The sequence below is a fragment of the Callorhinchus milii genome, unplaced genomic scaffold, assembly GCF_018977255.1.
Source record: "Callorhinchus milii isolate IMCB2004 unplaced genomic scaffold, IMCB_Cmil_1.0 Scaffold12, whole genome shotgun sequence".
Lineage (NCBI taxonomy): Eukaryota > Metazoa > Chordata > Chondrichthyes > Chimaeriformes > Callorhinchidae > Callorhinchus > Callorhinchus milii.
Genome location: NW_024704753.1, coordinates 19,832,770 through 19,858,244, shown reverse-complemented (window position 1 = coordinate 19,858,244; position 25,475 = coordinate 19,832,770). Strand labels below are relative to the sequence as shown.

General features: G+C 39.0%; 2 protein-coding genes across 7 annotated transcripts in view; one reads left to right on the top strand and one right to left on the bottom strand.

Annotated features, from left to right (window-relative positions):
* Positions 1-13,153, top strand: part of tasora (transcription activation suppressor a) — a 23,223-nt gene extending 10,070 nt beyond the window's left edge. The window contains exons 15-24 of one of the 6 annotated variants that reach the window (XM_042339443.1): positions 417-955; positions 1,336-1,480; positions 1,714-2,666; positions 3,365-3,484; positions 3,934-4,093; positions 4,424-4,532; positions 4,683-4,861; positions 4,954-5,109; positions 6,491-6,571; positions 6,692-6,756. In XM_042339443.1, coding sequence (XP_042195377.1) covers positions 417-955; positions 1,336-1,480; positions 1,714-2,666; positions 3,365-3,484; positions 3,934-4,093; positions 4,424-4,532; positions 4,683-4,861; positions 4,954-5,109; positions 6,491-6,525 — 2,396 coding nt within the window. In that variant the 3' untranslated portion in view covers positions 6,526-6,571; positions 6,692-6,756. Of the gene's footprint in view, positions 1-416; positions 956-1,335; positions 1,481-1,713; positions 2,667-3,364; positions 3,485-3,933; positions 4,094-4,423; positions 4,533-4,682; positions 4,862-4,953; positions 5,110-6,472; positions 6,572-6,691; positions 7,445-12,592 lie in introns of those variants that run through there. The other 5 variants (XM_042339442.1, XM_042339441.1, XM_042339439.1 and 2 more) reach the window with 5 other exon arrangements.
* Positions 8,252-25,475, bottom strand: ccdc66 (coiled-coil domain containing 66). Its single transcript, XM_007890534.2, has 19 exons — positions 25,457-25,475; positions 21,789-21,853; positions 21,511-21,536; positions 20,718-21,147; positions 19,936-20,092; positions 19,358-19,461; positions 18,672-18,814; positions 18,212-18,382; positions 17,761-17,892; positions 16,756-17,003; positions 15,704-15,788; positions 15,271-15,432; positions 14,704-14,848; positions 14,491-14,616; positions 11,466-11,992; positions 10,621-10,679; positions 10,063-10,295; positions 9,516-9,643; positions 8,252-9,304 (listed from the first exon to the last, which is right to left on the bottom strand). The coding sequence occupies exons 1-19, from the start codon at positions 25,465-25,467 to the stop codon at positions 9,221-9,223; spliced, it is 3,036 nt and encodes a 1,011-aa protein (XP_007888725.1). The 5' UTR covers positions 25,468-25,475; the 3' UTR covers positions 8,252-9,220.

Genomic DNA, 25,475 nt, shown 5'->3' with positions numbered 1-25,475 from the left:
TACACTCACAGTGCAAGGATAGGAATAAAGAAGCTTGTCTGTGCCCATGTGAGTGTTTCCCTGGTGCGAGATGGAATTTTACTGTCTTATGGTCTACCTTTAGAGCAGACTTGGAAATTATTATTTGATGCAATTTTATCTGAATACTTTTCAGACTAGATGATTAAGTTGATATACTGATTTGCTATTAACGAGTGCAGTGGAAAGCTCTGTTAAACTGGATTAAACTGTCCTGAACCCAAACCTCTAAGCGCTTCCACTTTTCAGGAAAGCTCGACAGCCTCAACTGAACTCATAGCTGTCTCTCCTTTGTCGTTCTATTATGAACACTAATTCCCATAAGAAGGTGCACTAACTGTTCATTCTTAATGGCCCAATGTTTCTCGAGTTAACCAGACGTGTTTCTTTTCTTAAAGGTGGTCCATTCTCTGGCTTGTTGGGAGATAGTGAATCATTGAGGTTGTCTGATTTGAGTCCTGAAGAAACTAACGGGCTTGTCTCCAGTGACACTGTCTTAAGACAGTCGGATGCCACAACATCTTTAGCTCCAGACACTCAGAAACTTGTTGGTTTGTTACTGGAAGTGCTTAAATCCACCTCGTCTCAGACCCCTGGCACTGGAGCTCATTTAAAGCAGGATATAAGAATGTCTGTCTGCTCAAGCAGTGATGACGTGAGTCGGAATGCTGCTGATTACTGCTGGGACCAGAATAATTTGCTATTGCACAAGGAGACCCAGAAAAACAATGATGATCCAACTTCACAGAATGAGGCATTGACGCAAAAACTCTCCGAGGCAGGGTTTCCATCCAGTCTCAATCCAGAAAGTCCAAGATTGTTTGAAAGTGACTCTTGTCCAACGTATCCAGATAATATTCATTTCAGAACGCAAACTAATGAACAGCCTTCTGGAGAAAATGTTTCACAGCACAATATGAGGGCTGAATATCCAGAGGTGAGCTGGGCTTTGTTGTTCCCAATCTCACTTGGTCATTGTTAAGGAATGTAGAGTATGCATAATTTTATATTTTCTTCTTCAGGAAATTAAAGCACAGTCTTTATAGTTAATTCTGAGTTTTGGTAAAGTCATAAGCCACAAGACCGATGCACAGAAATGTAGCATCAAATACACTGATTTGGGGGGAGATTACTTCAACTTCTGGATAATTACTATTCAATACTTCAGGAATCTCTCAATTTATTAGAGCCCTTTATGTTAGTGCTCAAAGCCATTATCCTACCTAGACATTATCCTGTAAACAAGTTATGTACTTAATTGCTGAATATTTATTCTGTGTTCCATCTTACGCATATTTTCTTTGATCTCTTATCAAGGAGCAGAGTTTGGAAAGTGCAGGCAGCGTTGATGCTTGTAGTCCCTGTACAAATGCATCCCTCGAACAACTGTACAGCAGGAAACCAAGTACACCAGAGAGCGGCAGTGAAAACGAGATTAACTGGAAACTTGTCCCTATCACACGTAAGATTGTCGTGTAGTTTCAGCAGCTACTTTGATTTGTGACAATTTAAGATTTCTTTTCAAGAGATCCACAGTTTATATACAGACATTTGATGTGTGGGTATTGGCATAATAATGTGTAATAAACCTTGAACCCTGAGTAACAGTGGGCTGTTGTGTTGTAAGGATAAATATAATCGACCTTCTTGCGTCTCGTTTGTAGAATATGCGGTAATAGTTGTCTTCGTTTGTAGATATGAAATCACGGAATGAACAACTGTTCTATTTACCACCAGAGGATTCGTGCCCCGTTGATCCACGGGTAATAATACGACAGATCGACATTAATCATTATCATTCGCCGTCCAATTCTCAAGCTGGAGCGGGCAGTGTTTCAAACGAATATGTCCCGGATCTCCAGAATGATGACCCGGACCCCACAGTCTATGAGACCAACGGGCATCTTTCTGCTTCAAAAGACTCTTCAGCTTCAGTGATCGAGAACATGGTGTTGTTGGAATACAATACATTTGCAAATAAAATGCGACAGTTGCTTAAGAAGGAAAAGGTCCGTTACAGTGCTGAGAAAAAACAGCCAACCTTCTCTACACCAAGCAAGGTTCCCTCCCTTTCCAGATTTGCCAGTGTGTGCACACGAGATGTTGCTGTCCAAAATTACGTGAGCCAATTGCGCAAGAAGATGAATTGTGTAGTTGCTGATGCCTGCTCTCATCGATCTTTTAAAAACGTGTGTTTGAATCCAACCTCTCCTAAAGACCTGGCACAAACGGTGCAAAACAGGACTGCAGCAAGCAGTACAATTGTACAAGACCTTGATGCATCCACCAGTTCTCGGTTACATACGTTAAAGCCCACAGCAGAGGAGGCTGTAAACAATACTGGCGGTACATACGATGGACAGACTTGTAGTGAAAAGACACGAGAGCCTGAAAAAGATCCCAAAAGTGACTCTCTAAAGCCTATTCCTTCACAACTGACCTCTGGACTAAGTAGTGTTGGGTTGCAGGAAGTCAGTGGAATGACAGACCTGCCTAAAGCTCGGCCCTGCATCACCAACCTGATCCAGCAGCTAAAGCCTGAAATGTTTTGCAGTTTAGTTAAAATTATTAAGGACGTTCAAAAGAACACAGTGAAGTTTTACGTTTCTGAAGTTGAGGAAACGTCATCAGTTTGTGCAGAAATAAAGGTATTGTATTCCCATCCATGTTTGTGTTGTCTCCGATCAGTTCTCATTTAGCAATGTGATGTTTGGCAACAGTGAAGCTGGTCCAAGCCAGCCCCGAGTCAGTGACAATTCCGTAGAGAATCGTGGGAAGAGAGATCCATGCTAAGTGACAACATCTGTGGCTTGATTTCCTCATCCTTCACCCCAACCCAGAATACCTAGTTAAAAGCCCAAACAACATTTATTGATTCACATTCTTAGGGTAGGTGTTTTTATGTTTCCTCTCCCTAAAGCGCTGGGATGTGCTGGAGTGCAGCCCCTACTATGCTGCCCGGCTGCCCTTCTGAACCTTGTCCAAGTGACCTTGTGTGAGCCCAGACAGTGAGTGTGGTGAAACATTCAGTTGCAAGAGACATCACAGCCCGATTCAAATCCTCACACACATGCTTTCCAACAGGAACGGGCAGATAACATGGACATTTTCTATTTTAAACTCCTTTTAAAATCTAGACGTCTGTTTATCAGGATGTTATTTTCTTATTATGCAAATTTTTACCCTTGGTTCCTTGGAACTCCATCCCAGTCAGATGTGAAGTACTTTGAGACATCCTCCCGAGGTGAAAGGGGGCTGTCTAATGCAATGCAATTTCACTTTTGTTTTAAAAAGGTGGGAATTGTGTAGCTGATTTAAATGAATTTCTTAATTCCATACAATGCAGGAATATTTGACTGGACTGGGAAATAAGGAGTGTCATCCCAATCAGTTTCTGAAAGATGGTTGTATGGATAAATTATTGATCATAATCCAGAACGAAGACATTGCAGCTCACATCCACAAGGTAACAGAACTTGCGTGTATTTTTGTCAAATTGATTTTACTATTTTCAAAACATATGTGAATTGATGTTCTGTTATGTGAGTGCAGAGAGATTTTAATTTAAAAGTGCCTAATTTAAAATGATCGTAAAGGTGTATTGGAGAAAGTAAAAGAGTTAGTTGTCAAGATGGTATTAGAATTGTTCAGTGATGTTTTCATGAGGCAGTCAGTGGTGTATATATAAAATGCAAGTATTATTATAAATACCAAATGCATGTCAAAATCTAGTCTCCATTGCGCCCAAGCCATACATTGACCTTGTGTATGTCCCACACAGCCTGAGGTTAGTGTGTGGCAAAGACAATCTTTGTTACTGACTTTAATGTAGTACTTTCAAACTTTCCTCAAATCTAGAAGTAATTTGGATATTATGTGTTTCAATTAAAAGGCTGTGGGTTATTTTGATTGCAGATCCCATTATTGATGTCATTGAAGAAGCTGTCCTCTGTGAGTTTTGCTGGAGTGGAAAGCTTGGATGATGTACAGAATCACACGTACAATGAATTATTTGTGTCTGGTGGATTTGTGGTGTCTGATGAAACAGTATTAAATCTGAAGTCTGTCACGATTGGTAAGCTGGACTGTGTTCATCTTGTGTCTTTGCTATTAATGCTGATCAGGAGTCATTCCTATTTTGAACGTAGTGACAGGACTGTTGAAAATGTAATGTTTGTTTGGACATGGGCGTGTGATTTGTTTCTCTGAGATAGAAGACCTTATAGCCTGTGATGCTCCATCCTATGCATTGACTGAAAATCTGATTTTACCCACTGGGGTAGAGCAGAGAGACTGGAATATTCGATTGCCTCATCAATTTGCTTTTAAGTTTCAAGGGGTTACAAAGAGTTGTGCACTAATTGAGTGTGTGGAGGATTTAACCGATTTAAAATATTCCCCTCAGAAAAACTACAGATGTTCTTGAAATTTTTGGAAGACTTGAGCAGCCCTGAAAGCAAGTGGCTCTGGAAAATTCACTGCAAAATATACAAGAGGCTAAAGGAGCAGGCCAGGTTTGTGTCTTGTTTTAGTGTTTTTTACCATGACAAATTTACATCAGGTTGTGTAGAATTTGAGAACTTGTTTGTTGATTTCTAGTCGTTACTTGGGTAACGATATAAATACTCTAATCAGCTGATTTCCATTTACACATTGTGTTGCAGGACCAATACAGCAGCCTTGAATATTCTGTCACTTTTGAATAAGTATCAGAAGTGCAATGTGGTGGAAGTTCTCTCTTACCACGACTGTGACTCTAGAGCACGGAACACCATTGAACTGGAATGTTTAGTGAAGCTGCAAGCCCAGAACATACAGCACAGACACGTAGTTTTCCTGACCGGTAGGGAGTCAATCACAGGAAGTCATTTGTAGTATCTTATGGTCGTGTCATTGCTTTTCCCTCTCTAACTTCGGGGCGTGTTTCTCTCTTAGAAAAAAATCTGGAGACTCTTCCCAGCTATTCTCAGTGTGGAGTTGTAGTTGCCTGTGTAGAGGACTTTGTGAACAACTTCAGAAGTCTGATTGGCTACCACAGCTCCAGTGTGGAGAACAAGCAGTTGAGAGTAGAATCTCAAGAGAATTTACAAGGTAAGTGAGGTGTTTGAGACAGGAGATTCCCTGAAATTAGAGCTCTTGTTTTCCCGTGTGTTCCGTTTCAACTAATGCAGTTTGAGTTTATTTGACTTTTACTAACGCAGTTATTGGGAGTAGCTCATTTTCTATTAGAAATGTAAAGACTGTATATTACCTTATTTCTTACCACAACATTATCAACTAATTGAAATCACAATTTCTATTTATACTGTCGCAATAAATCTCATTTCTCTTCTCTTCTTACTTCATAACTGCTTAGAATTCACCAACCACCACTTTAATAGCTTGACATGCAATGCATACCAGGCATTACATTACCCTCTTCCATCCAATGATAGATTACCTTTCTAAGGTTGCCTTTATTTTCTTTAAAGGAATTCATCCTCCTACAAATGCAGTATCATGAAATAAGGGTTTGTGTACCATATAGTATTCCATGGAGGAGCATTTACCTGAAAAATCATTATTGGGCTCAAGAGACTTCAAATGTAATAGAATATTTATTACAAGGAACCAAAACAATAACTTGCATTTACATAGCGCCCCTCACGGAAGTTAGTGTCCCCAGAGCGTTTGTTTGAAGTGTAATTTTTGTTTAAAATGAACCCTTACTATACACGCTATTAAACATTTATTGTGATATTCACTGGTCTGGCGGAAACCGATATGAATACACAATAATATAAGGTTTTTGGATTTATTTAAATTTTTCCTGTGGTTAATTATTCATTGATTTTGTTTAAACAGTGAGGAGTGCTGACCTTGTCAGGGAAACTTCTCTCAGAAAAATTGCTGAGTCTTGCAATGCAAGGGAACTGAATTGATGTACACTTAACAGCAGGTGTGACCGGATCATTGGGAACTCGTCTCCATGGGCTGTTATTCTATGTGTCATCTCCTGCAGAATAACACTGAAACAGACCCTTGTATTATCACTGTCAGGAGCAGCTTTACTACAAGATTGACTGTGCATTGCTGAAAAGTGCAAATAATAACATTTAGCTTCTGTTCATTCAGTTTCTCTATTCTCTTGATTTTATTAAGCTTTACTTCTAATATCTATCGCATTTCTAATTTAAAATTTCCTTCTGTTTTCATGCACTTTCTGGGTCTGCCCACCATTCAGTTTGGGTGATAGAAAATCAGTTGGCCTCTAATTGATTGACAAACCAGTCTTTGTACAGCTGTCAGTCTGTTACATTCCAGGACAAGAAATTCAGACATTTGCTGCTGCAGGGCAAGTATTATGTCGTCTGTGGTGCTGCAGTTCTGTCACACCCAAGACATGGTAAATCGTAATGCAATGCTCAAAGGAGTGACTTGATCACTGACATACTTTTATTAACTGGTGATTCAGATCCCTCACACTTTGCAGCTCAGGAATTTTCTCCGACAAGTTTCCACTGGTGAGATCGCCACTCCACATTAACACATTTTTCCTAAAGAAATATTGCTGGTGAGAATTTCCTCTTCATATGCTCAGAAAAACTTAATTTTCAAACTTTTCTACCAATCTAATTTTTAATTGATAATCTCTAATGGTCAGGTACATTTTCTTCAACTGTTTTGGATTTAGCTGAAGCAGAAAGTGCTGATGCAGAGAATCTGGTAACTAGCGAAGGAAACCACGATGAAGAGGACATGTCATTGGATTCTGAAGATGATTCACCACGTATTGAAATCTGTAGTGAAGAGTCAGAAGATGTTTATGTTGCCGACAGTTCACACATTGAGGTTCATGGAACAGAAAGAAACCCGAGTCAGCCTGAGGAGGAGCTGCCATCAGGTGAGGCTAATGTGGCCCCAAGCTCCGAACTAGATTTCAACAATGTCCAGTTGAATGTTGCTGCTTCCACTTCACAAATTAGAGACAGCAGGAAAGGCACCAAAGCAGAAGAGTGTATGTACAAAAGCAGTTTGTTCTACCCACATTTACAAATAGAATCAGACTACAGGAACTTTAATGTAATGACCCATCAGAGTTTCCTAACCAGTGGAATTAAGCCTTCATATGTTGCTTCTCTAAATCACAACAATCAAGACCCAAGTAAGTTCTGTTTGCCTGGATACAGTCACAACATGGTTTACAATGAGAATGACAAAATGACCAGTAGCTGGGATCATTCCTGGAGTATGGCCAGTGAATCTCCGCTGACCTACCAACAGCAGCAGCAAAAACAGCAATACTAAGTACAAACATATGTTTTTTTCCTGATGAACTTTTGTAAAACTTGTTCGAGCAGGTGCTTACCCTTTGGAGTACACGTTAGTCAAGATGTCTGAAGACCTTTTTCTTTCTAAGCTGATATCTACTGAAACTGATAGGACGGACAGTGTCATTATGGATTAGCAAATGGGTACACCCTGTATGTGTTGATTAGTGACCTGTTTTGTTTGAAATTAAAAATGTTATCTGGTCCTTTTGATGTTTTTCACAATAGTGATTCATTTAATGGTTGAATCTTTGTCCTTAATTTCCTTTGGGTGCCTCTTTAAAGCAAGTTTTTAAAAACCTTTGCTATCTTTAAATGTTTTTGTAATCTCTTGCATATTTTCTTTATTTAAGAAACTAATGTAGAATTGTGTAATCCTCATGGCCCAAACTGCAATAGTTCACTGGCCATTTATATTAAATACAATTTTTGGTGACTGATCACATGTCCCAGGTCAAACTGTACTGCAAGTACTTCTTTTGAAGCATGTTACACTAGTGTGTGTGATCAGAATCTGTTTGATTATATGTGGTGTACAGTTTCAACCATTTCATGTTATCAGCTTATTAGTCTGACAAATGTGGTTAAAAAGATGCATTTTTGCTTAAGATTTCAAAAACGTACTCATGATCTTCAGTTTTTGATAAGATTTTATTTATTTTGTACAGTTTCATGAATTTTTTTAAGTTATGCATGTTTAGTACTGTTTATTTGGCCTTACAGCAATATGCTGTACTTAACTGTATTCATATACCTCAATGTCAAGTGTATTGGCTTTTGTTTTCTCGAGCATTTAAATAAAACACTTGCATACACTTAATGTAAATATTGTAAAATTCTTCCATTGTATTAATAAAATGTTTAAAATCTACTCCCTTCAGTTTTGAAATTAAGTTAAATTTCCTGTTTTATAAAGCTTTATAAATGATCGGTTGTGCGCATTAAACTGACTTGGTAACTAAGCATATTTAGTGCCGTAGATACTGTACTGCTTACATACTCATATGGCACTGTGTGGCTTTTGCTAAACCAATGTTGATTTGGGGCCACAGACAGAAAGTTCTGGGTTTGAATTGTGGTCTAGAATACATTTCGCATAAACCAAACTGGACAAACAACTTGCAAACAAAAATTAAGAGGTGAAACTCACACAATTACTGATTGGCACAATTTATTCAGTTGTGCATAATTGCCAAAATAATGAAAAACAAAGCTTTATTAATCACTCAAAAACACAACACATTTAACACAAGTTTAAAAGTAGAGGTAATGGTCAATCAAATAAGCTGCAATTTGAGTGTTCTGAAATCCCCAATGTTTACTTCAGGTATTCTGCATAGGGCACAGTTCACTGTTACACAGTGGCTCTGAGGGAGGAAACATTTCGAGGACTGGTCTAAAAACAAAATTATTCTATCTGCACCTGGAAGTAGTCAACTAGTAGAAAAGCCTTCTCAATATAGTATGTGCAACATTGAAAGAGGAACAGAAAGTAACTCATTAACTCTTCAAGCTCAACTTAGCAAGTCCAAAATTGAATGAGGAACAGGAAGCCCTAAAGAAATCTGACCTTCCCTTCCCATCAAAGTTGCCTCAGCTGTTCATTTCAAGTAAACGGAGTCTTTTGTCACTTTAGAAGACAATGCCGTTCCTACTTTTGCATAGTGCTGCCCAACAGTACAACCTATTATATAACTGCGGGTGACTTGATATGTAAACTTCGTAGAGGAATTATATATAAAAACAACTAGCAGCCAGTAGATGTGGTTCAGTGCATTCAATAATTTCCAATAGGTTTACAGATTACCCAGTAATGAAAGTGCTTTAACTGTTTGATCCATGAATGTCAGAGGGCATATTGAGCTGTCTCAGAACAGTTTGTTTCTAATTTATCATATATGCTGAGAGGGAATATCTTGATGTAAAACAATGGGAGTTAGACTGGTCTCTAACTCCTTCCGTTTCTGCATTAGACCCTGGGGGAGAGAAGGGAAAGGATTTAATGTGGCACTGGGTTTTGGATGTTAGTTTTGAAACTGAACGTTTCAATACAATGCTTTATACCTTTGTTATAATTGCGCAAGTCTGTCAAAACATAAACAGTGCTTCTCTCGGCAGCTACTTATTGCACAGTTCATCTCATCATAAGCGACCTTATGCTATAACTGGCTGATCAGAATACATTACCTGGCGAAGCTCAGAAAGCCCTTTCAGAATAGCCTGTTGCCTTTCCCGGTTTCTCACCAGATCGGGGTTCAGTAAGGGATCTTTCTCGTGGCCTGCAGTGGAGCTGTGAATCTGCGAGTCGTCAGTCACTGAAAGACGTGGAAATCTGAATACAGTAAAACTCACATAGATTGTATCAATCAGGACCACATTATTTGACCTGCACAAAGTCTGAGTTGCAGGCAAACTGTATAAATCATATAAAATCCAATGTAATCAATAATGTATACCGCAGGTGGGCAATTCAATGCAGTTGGCAAGTGCACATACAGTGATGGTCAAGACTATGTTAATGGGCTTCTTGACTCGTCGCCACCTGCAAATTTACCGGCTGCAGTGAATTGCATATGTGCAGTATAGATTAGTGATTAAATCGGATTTTATATGAATTGGAATCACGTTGAAGTAAGGGAAATTAAGTTCTTCTGCGCGTGCAGCGATGGATCAATACTACATTTCCCGTGATTCAATGCAGACAGTAAGTGCAAGTGTAATGGAGGCAAAGTACCTTTGCAGTGCCTGTACTGAGGGTCATTGGTTGAAGGCCTTGACATTGGAGCGTCAGGATCCAAATGGTACACCTCATCGGTGCGGACGTAAGGAACAAATTTGGATGATGGAGGCCTCTTGATGTCCGGGTCGACATTCACATTGTGAGCTGGATTTGTAGGGTCATTCACTTGCTTCGGCTCCATTTGAAGCAATTTGTTCTTCACGGCCGGAACTGGTGGAGAATCACATCTACAAGCAAGCAAACTCACAGTAAAACTCAGCAAAGGGCAATTCTCCATTTTATTTTTATAGGAGTAAAGGCTTCGTGATGAATGATTTCTGTTATTCCAGGAAAATTACTCTTAAGCATGAATAGTTGAACTGGCTGACCAAAACAATGCAAATTACATTTCACCCACATTTCACATTTTATTGCAGACATTGTATAAAAATTGTACCTAAGTCTATTGAATGTGGAACATTTTAATTGTGTTCCCTTTAAAAATTTTCCCACATTCACTTTCGCAAAATAATGCTTTTATCTGGATTTAATCCCAAATGGTTTAAATCCCACCTGTAATCTTTGCCTGGAGGAACAATGCGGTTTGATTTGCTTCTTGGCTCGTTTTTTTCCTGTCAAAAGATTTACCACCATTTAAGTTAAACAGTTATTTACACATTTGATAATTTGAAAATTATACAATTTGAACAGCTTTAAACAGTTTTCAGGGTTCCAGACATCTACCACGCGTCAAATCAATTGAACATCCTTTTCTGCAAATTTCCCACCTATTGTGAAAGAATTTATTTTAAATTTTTCACACATGTAAAATTCTCTTCTTTGAAGAGGATTTTTTAAAACCCTAAACCACTTTTCTCAGGTGCATCTTCTTAGATCAGATCTCCCTTCTGGCCACAACATTCTATTCAGCTGATCTGGCCACAGAGACAACGAGGACATTGCAGAGTATTCAATTCTCTTCTCCACGATGTGGAGCTCTTACGAGGCCCATAATCTTTCCTAACCCTGGCAAGATTGGCCAACTCAGAGGTAACTGTGTGAAGCCAGAACTCATGCTTGTTTTTCAGTACCATGTCACTCTGTGCTTTCCACCACTAATATTTGTGGCACCACAATCTTCATAGAACTAGCAGAATACTGCCTCTGGTTCTGTGTGTCCGCCACTGTTAAGCGCTCTGAGAAGCTACCCTGCATGGAGAGCACTATATAAGTGCAAGTAGTTGTTGTTGTAGTACGTATGTACAGGGTGACCAAAACATCGTTATACCATGACGATGTATAATAAGTCCTAAAGAATTGATGATACGTATTTTTTAGATAATAGGGTAGATATTTTTTGGTCAGCCTGTAGTATTTACCTTACCATGATGCTGGATGAGTTACAATATAGTTATTACCTTCCTTTGTGAAGGTCGTACAAGCTTCTCCTCAGCCTGAAAGGAAACCTTAGCAGCGACTTTGGCTTGGAGTGCAGGGGTTTCTGGTGAAGATGGTTTCTCTGGCAAGGCCTCGGCTGAGCACTGCTGCTTGTGGGTCCGATGCTCTGGAGCATTTTTTTCTAACAAATGCAACAGCTCTGCCTGTCTTCTCATTTTACTGACTTCTCTCTCTTCCTGTAACTCTACCGGGTAGCGCTTTGATGCTGGAATGTACTTTTTATTTGTTTTGCTTGAGTTCCATTCCGGCCGTGTGCTTAGTTTCTCTTTCCCCTCGACTCTCGCAGTGCATTTGCCTCCGGAAGTTTGTTTTAAAACATTTTCTTTTCCTGCAACAACCACCTTCTCAATTGGCTTCTGCTCCTTTTTCATTCTATTCTCATTAGATGCCATTTTGTACTCTGCAGAAATGTCTGGAGTGTAACAGACTAGATTGTGGTCTAGAACTTGTCGAATGTATATCACTTTCTCAGCTGGATTACAATGCTCTGCAAAACAACAAAAGTATTGACATTATAAATCAAATCAGTTTTCACCACGATCCTGTTTGCCTGATTGGGTGGAGTATCTCCTAGGGTCCTGGACAATAATCCCTCAAATAAAATTGTTCATTCACTTTAAAGCTACTTGTGTGACAGGACTATCCACAAATTGGCTGCCACTTTCATTATAAATTACGCAGTCACGATACAGTATATCATGTGAAGTGCTTTGGGATGTCCTCCTAATGTAAGAAGAGGTTTAAAATCATTGTTAAAATTATTGTTTGATACCCCAAAGTGTATGTAAAATAACTGGGACAATTTTGATTGATCTTAAGGAATGTGAGAGAGAATTTGAATCAAATGGAGTGAGGTCTGTGTTTTGGGGTTCTGTGACATGGTTGATGAAAACTTGATGGATAGGTGTTATTCCATTCCTTATTTGGGAGATGGTGTCTCTTAACAATCTATCTCAAGTAAGCAAAATGTAGATTGTGTTGATAAGAGGGACTTTACAATCAACTGAGACCAAAAGTCAACCTTCAGGAGATCAGAAATGTGTGGCTTCGAGGTAACCTGATTAATGGAACTCTTTGTGTCTTGCAGTCTGCTTGGAGGAGATCTTGAAAGGATTTTACAACATGAAGGTGTCAAGGAAGGACAATTAACTGTCGAACTGAACTCTTCACACTTGGTATCAGAGGCTTTGAGAAGAACTCCCAAATTCCTGAGAATAAACCTTGATAACCTTGGGGCCTCGCATGTGGAAAAATAATTAGATGGATCAATTCAGGAATATGGTTGGACAATCAAACTGTGAACTTTGGATTGGATAGAATGGCCTCTGGCTACAATTTCTTATTTTGTAATCATGTGTTCGAAATTTGGGATATAAAGGAACTAAACAAATGTTAAGAGGTTGGACACAGTGGGACACTGGATGGGATACCGTATGAGTTTGTGAGTTAAACAATTAGCCAAAGGATTATAAATTTCTCTTGGTGTCCCCAGGGAAGATCGAGATCAGCCTGCACTGAATCGTCTTCTGCAGTTGTAAGCGTGAAACTTGTAACTGTTCAATAACTGTCTGCAAACATTTATGACATTGATAGACCTTTTTCATATCAAATCAGGATAGTCATGTAAAATTTAAAGGATTTTGTACATTAGTGTACAACTATAAATAAATGAACCCTTTGATTTATCCATTGCCTCTACTATCGTACCTCAGGGTTGTACCACATAAAAACCCTACACTAACGTGAATGGATTATATAGAATATAAGATTATTATTATAATTAAGATGAATCCATTGGAGTTGGAAATTCAATAGTGTTCTAAAGGTTCAGCCTGCTGCACTTAGGTTAGCATTGCTGGAAGTACAATATACTAGTTACAGTAGGAAAGATGGGAAAAAAGATTGAACTGTTTAAATTCTGACTTGAAACAGCAAATTAAATGAGAAGGAAGAGAAAGAGAGAATAAACCTGAGCAAAGAGAGAAATGTAAAGAGAAACAGAATGACAATATGACAGAAAGTGTGCGTCAGGCTGGGTAAGTGATGTCCCAGGATTCTGCTGGAGATTCAGCCATTAACATGTGCACGACTCCAAATTATAACAAACGTGATGATATTTAAGCACTTCTAAACACATTCAAAATGCTTGTGGAACAGCATTGGTAGGCATGAAAACTAGTGCCAACACTTACAGGTAAGGGGCTGATAGCACTCTCTCTGATTACCAGACGATCATCTGGTCAAGAATGTAATTCATTGTCATTTCAGTTTACGTCAAAATCATGGAATGTTCTGCGTCTTGAAAAAAAAACCTCTGAGAAAGAGTTTGAGGTAAGTATTTATCTATGTCATTTGTATTTCCATTGAATTAATGGTCTCCAGGTAAACCAATTGTAAAAGCTGAGTGAGTTTATCAAGCAAGAGTAATTTTTAAATACTGTACCCAATGATGCAAGATATGTTTACATGACAAAAGCAGGTAGCGTCTCTCAGATTATGGCCTGGCTGAGCAGTGTGCTGGGTATCTAGAGGTGACTAGGTGAATGGAGGTCGGTCTGAGGGATCACCACATGGGTCGAGGCTGCAAGGTAAACAGGCTCCTCGTGTAGAGGTTAGAACAGCCCCAAAGGGTGGAATGGGATCATGTGTGATAATTGTGGCAGGTTAAAGCTTACGGATGCTGGTCTAAGTGATGAGCTGCAGCTGTCAATAGGTGGTAGAATCTAATACCACTCCATTAGGTGTGTAAACGAACACTGGAAGTTCCTCAACCTTGCAGACCTTCTGTGATACATTTATTACATTGACGGACATTTTTCATATCAAATCAGTAGGATAGTTGTGTAAAATGTAAAGGATTTTGTACATTGAAAAGGCCTTCCCAATGTGTAACTGTACACTCTCTGTGTTGTTGTCTCCAAGCTTTAGCCTTGGGAGGGAATAGTTCAAAAACTGCAGCTTAGAATTCATCAAAAAACTACCCACCTTTCTGCACACATTGTTTTGTTGTGTTAGAGTCCTCTATCCCTGACATCTGTCCCAGATCCTCATTAACCTCATCATATGCAAAGCTCAGGGCATTGCAGGGCCCTGGAGACTGACACACGCAACCTAAGACAGGAAGAAATGGTGACAAAAACAATTGAGAGACAAACAAAATATTATAATCTTCTTGAACTCAAATACAAACTTGCACACCTTCTATGTTCTTCTGAAGATTTGAAATGTCATGTCCTTTGCGAGCCAACTCTTTCATACGGTGTTCCTGTTTTTCCCGTTGCGCCATCTCTTGAGCTCGCTGTATAACCTCATACAGCTGGTTAGTTTTACGAGTGGTTTGCTTCTAGAAAATTGAAAATGATGTTTGAATCAGAAAGTTGAAGTTTTAGTCTAGTTACTAATGAAGAAGTGTTATTCTATTATTGAAAACAAATGACAGAATTTGGTCAGTGTGACAGATTCTCAATGAATCCAACAAGTACAAGTTACTGTTGAAGCAGCATGAACACTGCTGTAATCAAAGCTAAACAAACACTTATGGACTCAAGCAACACAATATCTAATCATTTTGACCAGTAGTAAAATTCCTCTCTCCACCCACTGGCACCTACAAGTGAGCAAACAGAGCTTGCATTGACATAAATCCTCACTCATTAGTATTAACTGGGTTTCACCTGCAGTACTATTCCCAACATGCAGCAATGCTAGGTGAGATGCTGGCCTATCTTGCCTTCCTGGGGATGGTAACACATCAGTAAAACCTACTTCTTTCTCTCTTAAGAGCTTCTTTTCTTCTTCATACTGTTGTTGCAACTTGTTTCTCTCCAGTACCAAACGTAACTCCTCTTTCTCGTCTTCTTGACGTTTCTTATCTTCTTGCAGCTGTTTGTGTCTGCGGCGCTCCTCCACTTGCACGGCTATGGCTTTCTAACACAGAAGCACACACAAACATTCATTTGTTTTCCCCCAATACAATAAAGGTAAAAATAACTGCATTTGTCTACCAAAACTATTACAATAATTCTTGCATTTAAAAGAGCGCTTTATCATGTAGTCAAAAAGTCTCAACATGTTTCACAAGATCTAGTGCAAAGTGCAGAGATTGTGACTAGGGTCTATACTTCACTAGAGTTTTGCTCACAGGAATGTGAAGTTGCCTACACTGCTGAACCAGTGAGGCTTGAGATTATAAAGATACCTGGTGCTCTTGCTGTTTCTGTCGTCGTAGTTCTCTTTCATCAAGCTGTGCAGGATCCAATAAAGCCGTCATGGAACGCAGAAAGCTGAAAGGCAACAAGAATACTCCATTTCTAGTACTTTTTATTATCTTGGAAAGCATAAAAAACAAGTGCAAGCAGCATTTAGGAGAGCAATACAATACTGTGTACCCCTAATACTACATTGGTGTGTCAGCCTAGACGGAGCTCAGTGTGATAAAGTGGAGCCTGAACCCACAATGTTCTGACTCGGAGTTGAGAATGCTCTAACTGAGCCACTGCTTTATTGAGAAAAGGGTCACTTTTTTACAACAAATTAATCAAACAGTTTGTGATGGTAACATACTGAGTCCTATTGGATTCCCGGGTCCAGTGCAAGGAAAACCCATTGTGGTACCTGTGTACTGGAACAAGGCAGGGGAAAGCACTTGAGTTACCCTTAAGGGAATTCTTGATGGTAGATTCTCCTGGTCTAAGGGTCACAACCCAGGAAACTGCATGATACACGAAACAGCACAGACCACATATGGTTGTGCATAGTGAGGTTACAATAGCCCAGCATAAAGCTACAGCTGTGAATAGGGGCTGAGGGGAAATGAGTCAATTAGGAAACTGATTAAGGGAAGTAAAGGGAGACAAAGCACGAGAGAAATAATGAAGTTCAAAACAAATCAAGAACAGGGAAAATGAGGAAGTAAAAATCCAAGATGGACAAAAAAGCCAGTGATACTATAAGCGGTTAAAAACTCTACTTATGGGAAGGAACAACAGATTAAACTACCAAATAATAAACAAATATAAACTTGGTAGTGAAAGGAGGCAATCAACTGAGCACACAAGTGTTCTTGAGAGCCAGAGATGTATCAGCTTGATAGTTGAGAGTTTTTCAAGAGTTTTACCGATGCCATCCAGCTTTTAGCATTAAGGAATTGTGAGTATATTTTGACCATTAGTTATACTTCATTTATCAGTACTCTTAAAAAGAGGATTATTTAGAAATTGTCTCCCTCCATCAATCCTAGCTGGAGCTAACCTGGCTTTTTGTACAGTAGCTGTTGGATGAGTTTCAGTGTGAACATCTGTTCCCACAGTGTTGAGGTGATTGGGTGGAGGAACACAATGAACAGAAGGCTGTTGCCATTCAGATAAAGCATTTTGCTGATAACTTCCCAATGGCTTTTCCACTGTTCCTCCGATCGCATTGACAGTAACTGGAAAATGGAGGTCAGATTTCTTTTGAAAAGAATCAAAATGCATCGCCCATCTGCTGTGATCTTCAGTCTATTGAAGCAGAAAAAAGGTAAAGTGAGAAAAGTGTTGCAGTTTCTAATGATGAAGTCTTAGCCAGCTTGGCAAGTCTTATGTACAATATGCAGCCGGAGGAACAAACCACTCTCACCAAAGTAACACATGAAGTCAACCTTTAGGAAAAAACACCACAAAATATACATTTTGGAATCCTGTAGCTCAGTGGTTAGAGCACTCGCTTCGCAAGCGAGAGACCTGAGTTCAAATCCAGGCAGAGGGCGAAATCTTGGGCAAGTTTCCTTACTCCACACAGAGCCTAATAATAATGCCTCCAAAACCAAAAACAATAATAAATTGGTCATTTTCAATCTACGACTGTTTGTGGGACATTGCTGTGCGCAATTGGCTGCCGCGTTCGCCCACAAATATACAGTCAATTCACTTTACAGTGTGTTCTGTGAAGCGCTTTGGGACGTCCTCCCGACGTGAAAAACGCTATATCAAATGCAAGGATTATTATTATTATTTATATTTTTGTAAATTAATATTAGTCTTTTAAAATGAAAATATTCACGGATTTTGATAGTTACAAAATCATTCAAAACTAGAGGAATAAATTAGAAAAAAATATCTGGCACACATTTACTTTTTTCTATTGTACAAGAAAAAACAAACTGATATAATTTAATATATTAGTGACTTGTAGCAACAAAAAAGAAAATACATCTTATTAAATCCTAACGGAACAACATTCTGGTACATTCTTACTAGGTTGTCATTGGAGATATACCTCAGCATATTTTAACTTTTCTTGGATTTTCCTAGCTTTTAATTCTTCCCTTTGTTTATCCAGTTCTTGAAGCCATTTTTGCTGTTGTTCCCTTTTTACTGCATTGAAAAGATCCTCGGTTGGTACGGCTTCCTGAGAGATGCAAGAGTAAACATTTCTATAATAACTTGCTTCAATAGACCAGAGTAAATCAGACATGATTGCACTGTCTGCACCAGCACCTTGGGATGTCCTCCTGACGTGAAAGTCACTATCCAAATGTAATTTGTTGTTGTTCTGCTATAAGCTAGTTTTGCAGCTGAGAATTTCACCACATCATCCAAGAGGTAGTACTATTGTATTTCAGTGCCTCAGGACATCCTCCTGATGTGAAAGGTGCTATACAATGTCATTTTGTATTGTATTTACTGGTCTTGTGGAACACATAGTGAAATGTGCTAATGGCTCTTACCCCAAGGACAAAGACTGAGCGGATGGCAGCAGGTACATCTGGAGAACTAAAATGAGAGGATTGTCCACTGTGTGCTTCTGAAGGCATTGGTGCATTCAGCACGTGCTCCCCAATGTTAATCACTCGACCATTAGAAGATGGGCCTGATGAGGATGGCACTGCTGAAGTAACCTGTAACCATAAGGAAAAGCAAGAAAGAGCTCACTTTTTAAAGTGTCTGATATATCAAAATGTTCAAACTGGTTCCCAAAATTCAATGATTGTAATCCCACAGATTAAACAAAATGGTGCAAATCATCTGTTTTATTTGCCTACATATACAGTCACTACACTTCACAGAAAAACTTGTGTGAAGTGCTTTGAGATGTTTTGATGTGATAAGGCACTATAACAAATGCAATCCCAATTCACAGGCCAATTTAAGAATTATTCTCCAGATACCAGCACTAAATTGGCCTACCTTAGCTTCACCATCTCTGAGCACTTTCCCTGTGTTCACTGACATGGGTGTTCCTACACCAGGGCTTCCCCATGGATTCCACTCCACCAAAGCTTCAGGTGCAAGACTTTTTTGGAATTGTTTCTTGTATGCCACCTGTTCATCTGCAGATTTAAACAACAACAAGATTACATTTATATAGTGCCTTTCACAGTCATCAAATTATTTCATTTATCCTAAAAATTGTAAATATCAGACCCAAATTTTCAAATAATTTCCTTAGAGGAGATTGTGTATCAATATTGGGAGATGGAAAATGTTTCACCTTTTTCACACCAAGTGAAGTAAAACACTGATTAGATACCATATAAAGCTCCCACTGAAGTCAGAAAATGCCATTAAACATCAATCAGAAAATAGTTGATCCTTGGGTTCTGCTATGATCTCATTCCACTCCCATCCCCCAATGCTTGAATAGCTTGTTGTATCAATGGTTTACCTAGAAGAACTTTAGGCTGAAATTCTCAGTGATTTTCAATTATTTACTGTCAAATGTAGCGATTGATTAATATTTTAATTTTGCTTCCAAAAACAATCACATATCCCGTTTAGGAAAGTTTAATATATATGGTAAATTCTCTATTAGTGATTTCTTTTTCCATAGATAAACTTCCAAAAAAGGTTTCTTTTTTTAAAAAAGCACATACCCAGCTCTTTCTTCCACTGGATTTTCTTGGCTTCCAGGAGTTCCTTCCCATTTTCTCTTTCTCCAAGGCAAGTGAACAAACCATATTCACCTTGCTTGCAGGTGCTGCTCAATTACAAAAATAATCAGATTTTGTTGTCACACTTACGTTTTTTCAAACAACTTTTAAAGTATAAATTTTAATTAAACCAATTATTACTGTATAGCTCAAAGCAGTTCTATCAGAATGATACGTCCTCCCAACTTGAAAGGCGCTCTATAAATGTAATTTTGTTGTTGATGATCAAGTCCAAACCCAACAGATCATTTTTTAGTTATATGAACTCTTCAAATAGACAATGCTCTGGAATAATCAACAATAGCAGGGAAATAATTATATTGTTTCCTATTAGACAGCGATAAGAGAACCGTGACATGCCATAGGATGTTTATTTAATACCTACCTGAACAAGCAGATGGAACAATGCAACAGTCAGCCCAGACTATGAGTTCCAAGTCCCCATGTGGAGCTCGAACCCACAACCTTCTGACTCAGCTGAGAGTGCTGCAAACTGAGCCCAGGCTATGTTCAACACCTACCTTTTGTCAGGGTTGGTGTTTTTGCCACCTACTCCACATTCATTAGCTCCCTCTGGTTGTTGCGATGAGCTGTTCAACTGAGCGGCCTTGCAGTCTGGCCCAGTTACTGCCTCTGTAACCACGACTCCCTCAACTCCCTTTTCTTCAACTTCTTTTTCTAATCAGAAATAAGACATTTGTAGCTCCTTACAGAAACCTAATCTTTCTACAGACTTTTGGGGGAAGGGGAGTTTTCAAAAAAATACTGGAAGTAGAATTTTAATGAATCATGTTGTTAGCAAAGAACAAATGTCAGCCAAGAGAACATTAATGCTAGTCAGCAATCTCTGTTAAAGGGTCACATACATGTTTGGGGGGGGGGGGGGGCTAACAGGTACAGGACATGGAGTAGCTCAGAGGCTCAGGCTGTCACAAATCCTGTTGATTCGCATCATTAAATCTAACTCATAAATAATGATTCCAGCTCTAGATCAGCCCTCGGGTGAAGAGTGCACTTCAGCAAGGGGATATGTTCATATTAGGCAAGATGTCCCCACAGCTAAACTGAATCACCTCCTGACATAATACTATCCACACTCACACAAGATAAATAGCAAACAGTAGGATTCCAGAGGGCTGTCAAGGCCATGGAGCTGGAGCAACCAGTGCACAGCAAAGTGAAGAAATATAGAACAATAGGAAAATTATTCTTTTCCTTTCAAATACAATGGACACGCGTCAAACTACCAAACGCTAGCAGAGCAGCATATTCCTCTGGTCACCAACAGTATCTGGGGTTGTACCTTTAACTTCTTCCTGATTTTGATTGGAATTTCCTTTCACGTGAGTTATAGAAGACAAAATCTGCTGGAGCTGCTCCTGGGTCAGACATAGCAAATTTTTTCTCACGTCTTCTGACAAAATCTTTTGATTTCTTGGTGGCTGTTTGGATGTGGGAACTTTCTTAACTGTAGTTTTAGGCTTTTGCAAATTATTTCCAGACTGACCAGTGTTAAGCACTGCTTCTCCATGGTTTGTAGAATTAGCTGGTGTATTTTTGGCTGTGATCAGTTCTTTATTTGCACTGTTCTCAGGCACAGCAGCAGTAAGATTTATAGCAGGTTTTAATGCCGTCTTTTCTGTCCTAGAATAGCTTTCATTGGTTGGAGCAAGTTCCTGGATTGCTTGTTTGGTTCTGAGCAGTTGAGTCCGAGTTCTGCGCTTGTTCTTTACCTGTCAATTATTTAAAAATATATATTGTGGCTTAGAATATTGCATTTATATTTAAGCTTCCTTAAAAGTATTCAATTATTTCTATAAGGTTATGATATACACCTATGAGTTTAACACTAAAAACCATCCTGATCTTCATCACTGGATAAAGTCCACTTTCACATGTTACAAATGCTACCAAGACTACTAACTTTGAAGAGATCAATCTGTGAGATCTACTAGAAGTGTTGGCAAGATTGTTTCAGTACTACTACAATCACACAAGCCATAAACCACTGCTGGGATATGTACGAAATCTGAAATCCTAGTATTGGTAACATGCTAATTATTTGCACAAATGAAAAATCATTTTGAACTATTTACCTTTTTTGTGTCTTTTTCCAAATCATCTGTACAAATAAAATTAGAATAAACATGAATAGTGCAGAACAGGTAAATATCGGTTTCACTTTAATTAGTTTAACATTTTTAGCTTTTCAAATGAAAAGCATTATTTAAAATAAACTCTACCTTCAATAGCTTAGGTGTCAGCATAAATTAGATTTACTACTTCTGATGAATTGGTAAATGAAAAACATTGAAGCCGATTTCTATTTCTTCAGANTTTTTTTTACATTTGCACACATGAAATTGACACTTACCACAAGGTGCTAAAAGTATTCGAGCCTTTCCATTTAAAACCTGTGTTTCAAGCTTTAAACCATCCCTACAAAAAAGGAAAGAACTGCTCATGTAACATCAATTGAAGCACTATTCCTTCCCACACCCAACCCAGTGGGTAGAGTCAGCAATAAACCACACAAACTAGGTTTTAAATCCCAGTCTCTCCAGATTCAGCTAATCTTCCAAAGTGCAGTAATAAGGCCCCAAATGCACTTTTATCCTCTGAATTCAAGAGAACGAATGATCTTAATTACATGTCTGCAGGTAATTTGTCATCCAGAAACACAAGAGCCTAAATCAGTGATTTATACGCCATCGATGGACAATCTCAGAATACTCACTGCTCCTTTGGATCAGTGGTATACTAATTCAACTTAATTTGATTAAATATTTTGCTCACTAATCAATGGATTGATATCTACAGAAAGATGAATTGCCGAACATTCTGCCACAGAAAAAGTAATGTTGGAAGTACGTATCGTTTCTACCTTTTTTGACCACTCTTAATCACCTCCTCCCTTCCCCCTTTTGGCATCCAACCCCATCCTTTGTAGGGCTCTGAGATATTATCCTATGTGAAGGAAGCTATAAAAGTGCAAGCTGTTGGAGAAATATCTTCTTTGGTGTCTTCATACACTTTCTATGCATAAAAAACATCCTCACATTTGATATAATCCCTTTCACTTTGGGAGCAAGTCTCAAAAGTGCTTTACAGAATTTACATGCCAGGGTGAAGAGGGCAGTGAACCCGGTGAATGACCAACTTTATTTGTTAATGGGGATCCCATTAATGGGAGCAAATTCTCTTCTCTCCTTGTGTTGTTTTATGGGTATGCTTATTGTTAGGGCTAAATGCTTTTTAAGAGTGTCGAGATGACCTGGAAAATTACAATCTTGATTAAAATTTGTTGCGCTGATTGGGTGATGGTTGCTTATGCTCATCAGTCACTAACAAAATGACTTGTAGACTTCAAAGCCCAATTAAATTGAGCTGAGTAGTAGAATTTATATTGAAGTGTGACGTGGTAATGGGTATAAATTGAAATAAAATGTCAATATGTTGTGTCTTGAAGAGTTACATTGGTTCAGAAAAAGTGAATTTATCACAGCTGCAGCTTGTCTTGCTAATTGTTGATGTAAGTGTCCTGCATTGTTTTTAATCAGATCAGCCAAAGGGCAGTCCCAGCTCGATTAAACAACTATCAGATGGGTGAGGACATGTAGACCTGCACAGATCATCCTGATGGTAAAAAGAATGGAACCACGTTAAAAGCATAAAGTACACTGTGATCAGTCCGAGTATTCAGTCCAAGTTGGTAAGAGCGAGTATGTCTTTTCCTCCTCCCCGTTCTGTTCCAAGGTTGCAGCAACATTGGAAGAAAACGGAACAGACTACAACGATACAATATACTGCAAGAACATAGCTGCAAGAGATTTAACGCCTTCTATTATCAGCATTCCCAAACAAGAAGTTTGCCTCCTGCTTATAAACTTTATATCGTCAGTACCATGTTATATACGAGCCTAACAGCACAATAGTCTATCATTGCCCTGCTTATTGTATCAATGCAAAGTTATACATATTTCTGCTTTATAAAGTTAATGAACTGTTGAGCATAAAATATAAGTAGCTTTGGTTCCTCTGTTCACAGGTTCTTGATTTTAAATTTCAGCTAAACAGAATAAGCTGGTCTTCTCTAGTCACGCCTTTTGTCGCAGGCTACAGCAGTTGTTAGTTCCACCGCTGGCCACACATTTAAATCCAATATTGCTCTCCCCCCAATTACAGATTATTAAATGAGATGAAAGCTAATTTCAAGATGTACTACAGCTTCAAATAAGCTATTTTCAAAACAGTGATAAATTACTTTCCTGCTACTTATTGGACAGGCTTTACTGGTTGCTAAACACACCAGGCTTCTTTTCCATGGCAATGTCAAACTACAGCTGAGTATAACCAGATTTATAGCGACCCATTGTTTACTATGGCTTCCTTTTCCATAAGGTAATTTGTTACGCTGTGCATACAGATTAAAAAGTGATCCAACATCTTAAGAAGTGGGGAAGAGGGAAGCGAGAGGAAAAGTGGCTGAAAGCAGTTGATCAGATAAAGCAGGTTATGAAGGACAATCAATCCAGAGGAACTCCAGGATAGAGTTCCAGAGTGTGGGGCAAAGTGGATGAAAGCTCACCCAACGTTGGTGAGGTGGACAAGCAGAGGACATGATATATACCAACATATGCTGAGCAGAGGGAGACTCAGGCAATAATGCGTACTCAATAATAACTGAATGGGTTTACACTGTATATGCAATACTTATTTTTATATAGCAAGTCATGTAAAAATATCCAGGTCTAATCAAGTACTGTGATCATGCAGGGAAATTAAGAGCTGCAAATACAGATATCAATCAAAGAGATGGGGAGATCAGCAAATTATTTGCTGAGCAACATGTCCTTTGGGTGGCTTAGAATTAGAGAAAGTCATACCTGGTAGGTCTGGCATTAATTTTAATGCAGACTGAAGACGTATACATTTAAAACAGTCTAAATTACTAAGAGTACTGTTCTTTAAAGTTGCATAAGATTTGAATTATTTCACAGCAAGGCGAGAAAGATTAGTGAATTAGTCATTTTACACACACAAAAATAACTGTAGTCTTAAATTTCTTTTAATTTTCAAGTAAAGAGTTGACAGGGTTGCCCCAATTCCCCCAAAATATGAGCAGAATCATATTGTACCCTGAGCAAGCAGGCAGCACGGTCCACTGATTTCTCGCCTGACTTGATTTGAGTTTATGAGATGCAGAGCAGCTTTGAGAACAGGGAAATAAAAATGTCCCAAAAAAACTCTCTCCATCTCATAATAATAATCTGAGTAAAAGAATCAGAGAGACTGCAACCGAGTGGACCCAATCCATCTCTTCGTTTCATTACAAGGCTCTAATAACCTGGTCAGACGATCAATTGGTTTGGAAGACTTTAACACAATAACTTTAACCTCTGTTTATCGAGCAGTATATAGGAACCCGCTTGTTAATCGATTGGCAGATCGCTTTTCCGGGGGTAATCCCTTCAAAATAAAATGGATGTCTGGATACATAATAATTTGACCACTCAATCCGTGACTGTTTGTTGGGACACTGCTGTGTGCAATCCGCTGCTGCGTTTCACCCACATTGTACACAGTCACTACACTTGACAGTATATCCTGTGAAGCAGATAGAGGGAGATAGAGATGGAGGCATAGAGGGATAGTAGATAGATGGAGAGAGAGATAGAGAGAGAGAGAGAGATAGATACATACATAGAGAGATAGATAGAGGGAGAGAGATAGAGGGAGAGGGAGATAGATAGATAGAGAGAGAGATAGTGAGGGAGAGATGGAGGGTGCGATAGATACATAGAGGGAGAGAGAGAGAGATATCGTGAGAGAATTAAGTAGAATGTCCCGTTCAGTTAAACCCCGCTCCGCCCCCCCGGCGGCGTGAAGTAGCCGCAGCCGCCGGTAAACGGCGCCATTGCACAACAACAAACAAACAAAACAACAACGAGCAGCGGCCACGGCCACAGGTACATACAGCGCCCCGGAGCGCTTGGTACAGTACTACAGTAAAGTCCAGAGACGGGGAAAATAGATAGTTACCCCAGGTTCATGGCACAGA

Coding starts and splice junctions, on each gene's coding strand:
- ccdc66 (XM_007890534.2), bottom strand. Junction 15,789..16,755: donor GCTACTGTACAAAAAGCCAG/GTTAGCTCCAGC, acceptor GTTGCCTTTCAG/CTTTCTGCGTTCCATGACGG. Junction 15,433..15,703: donor AGAAACAGCAAGAGCACCAG/GTATCTTTATAA, acceptor CTTCTGTGTTAG/AAAGCCATAGCCGTGCAAGT.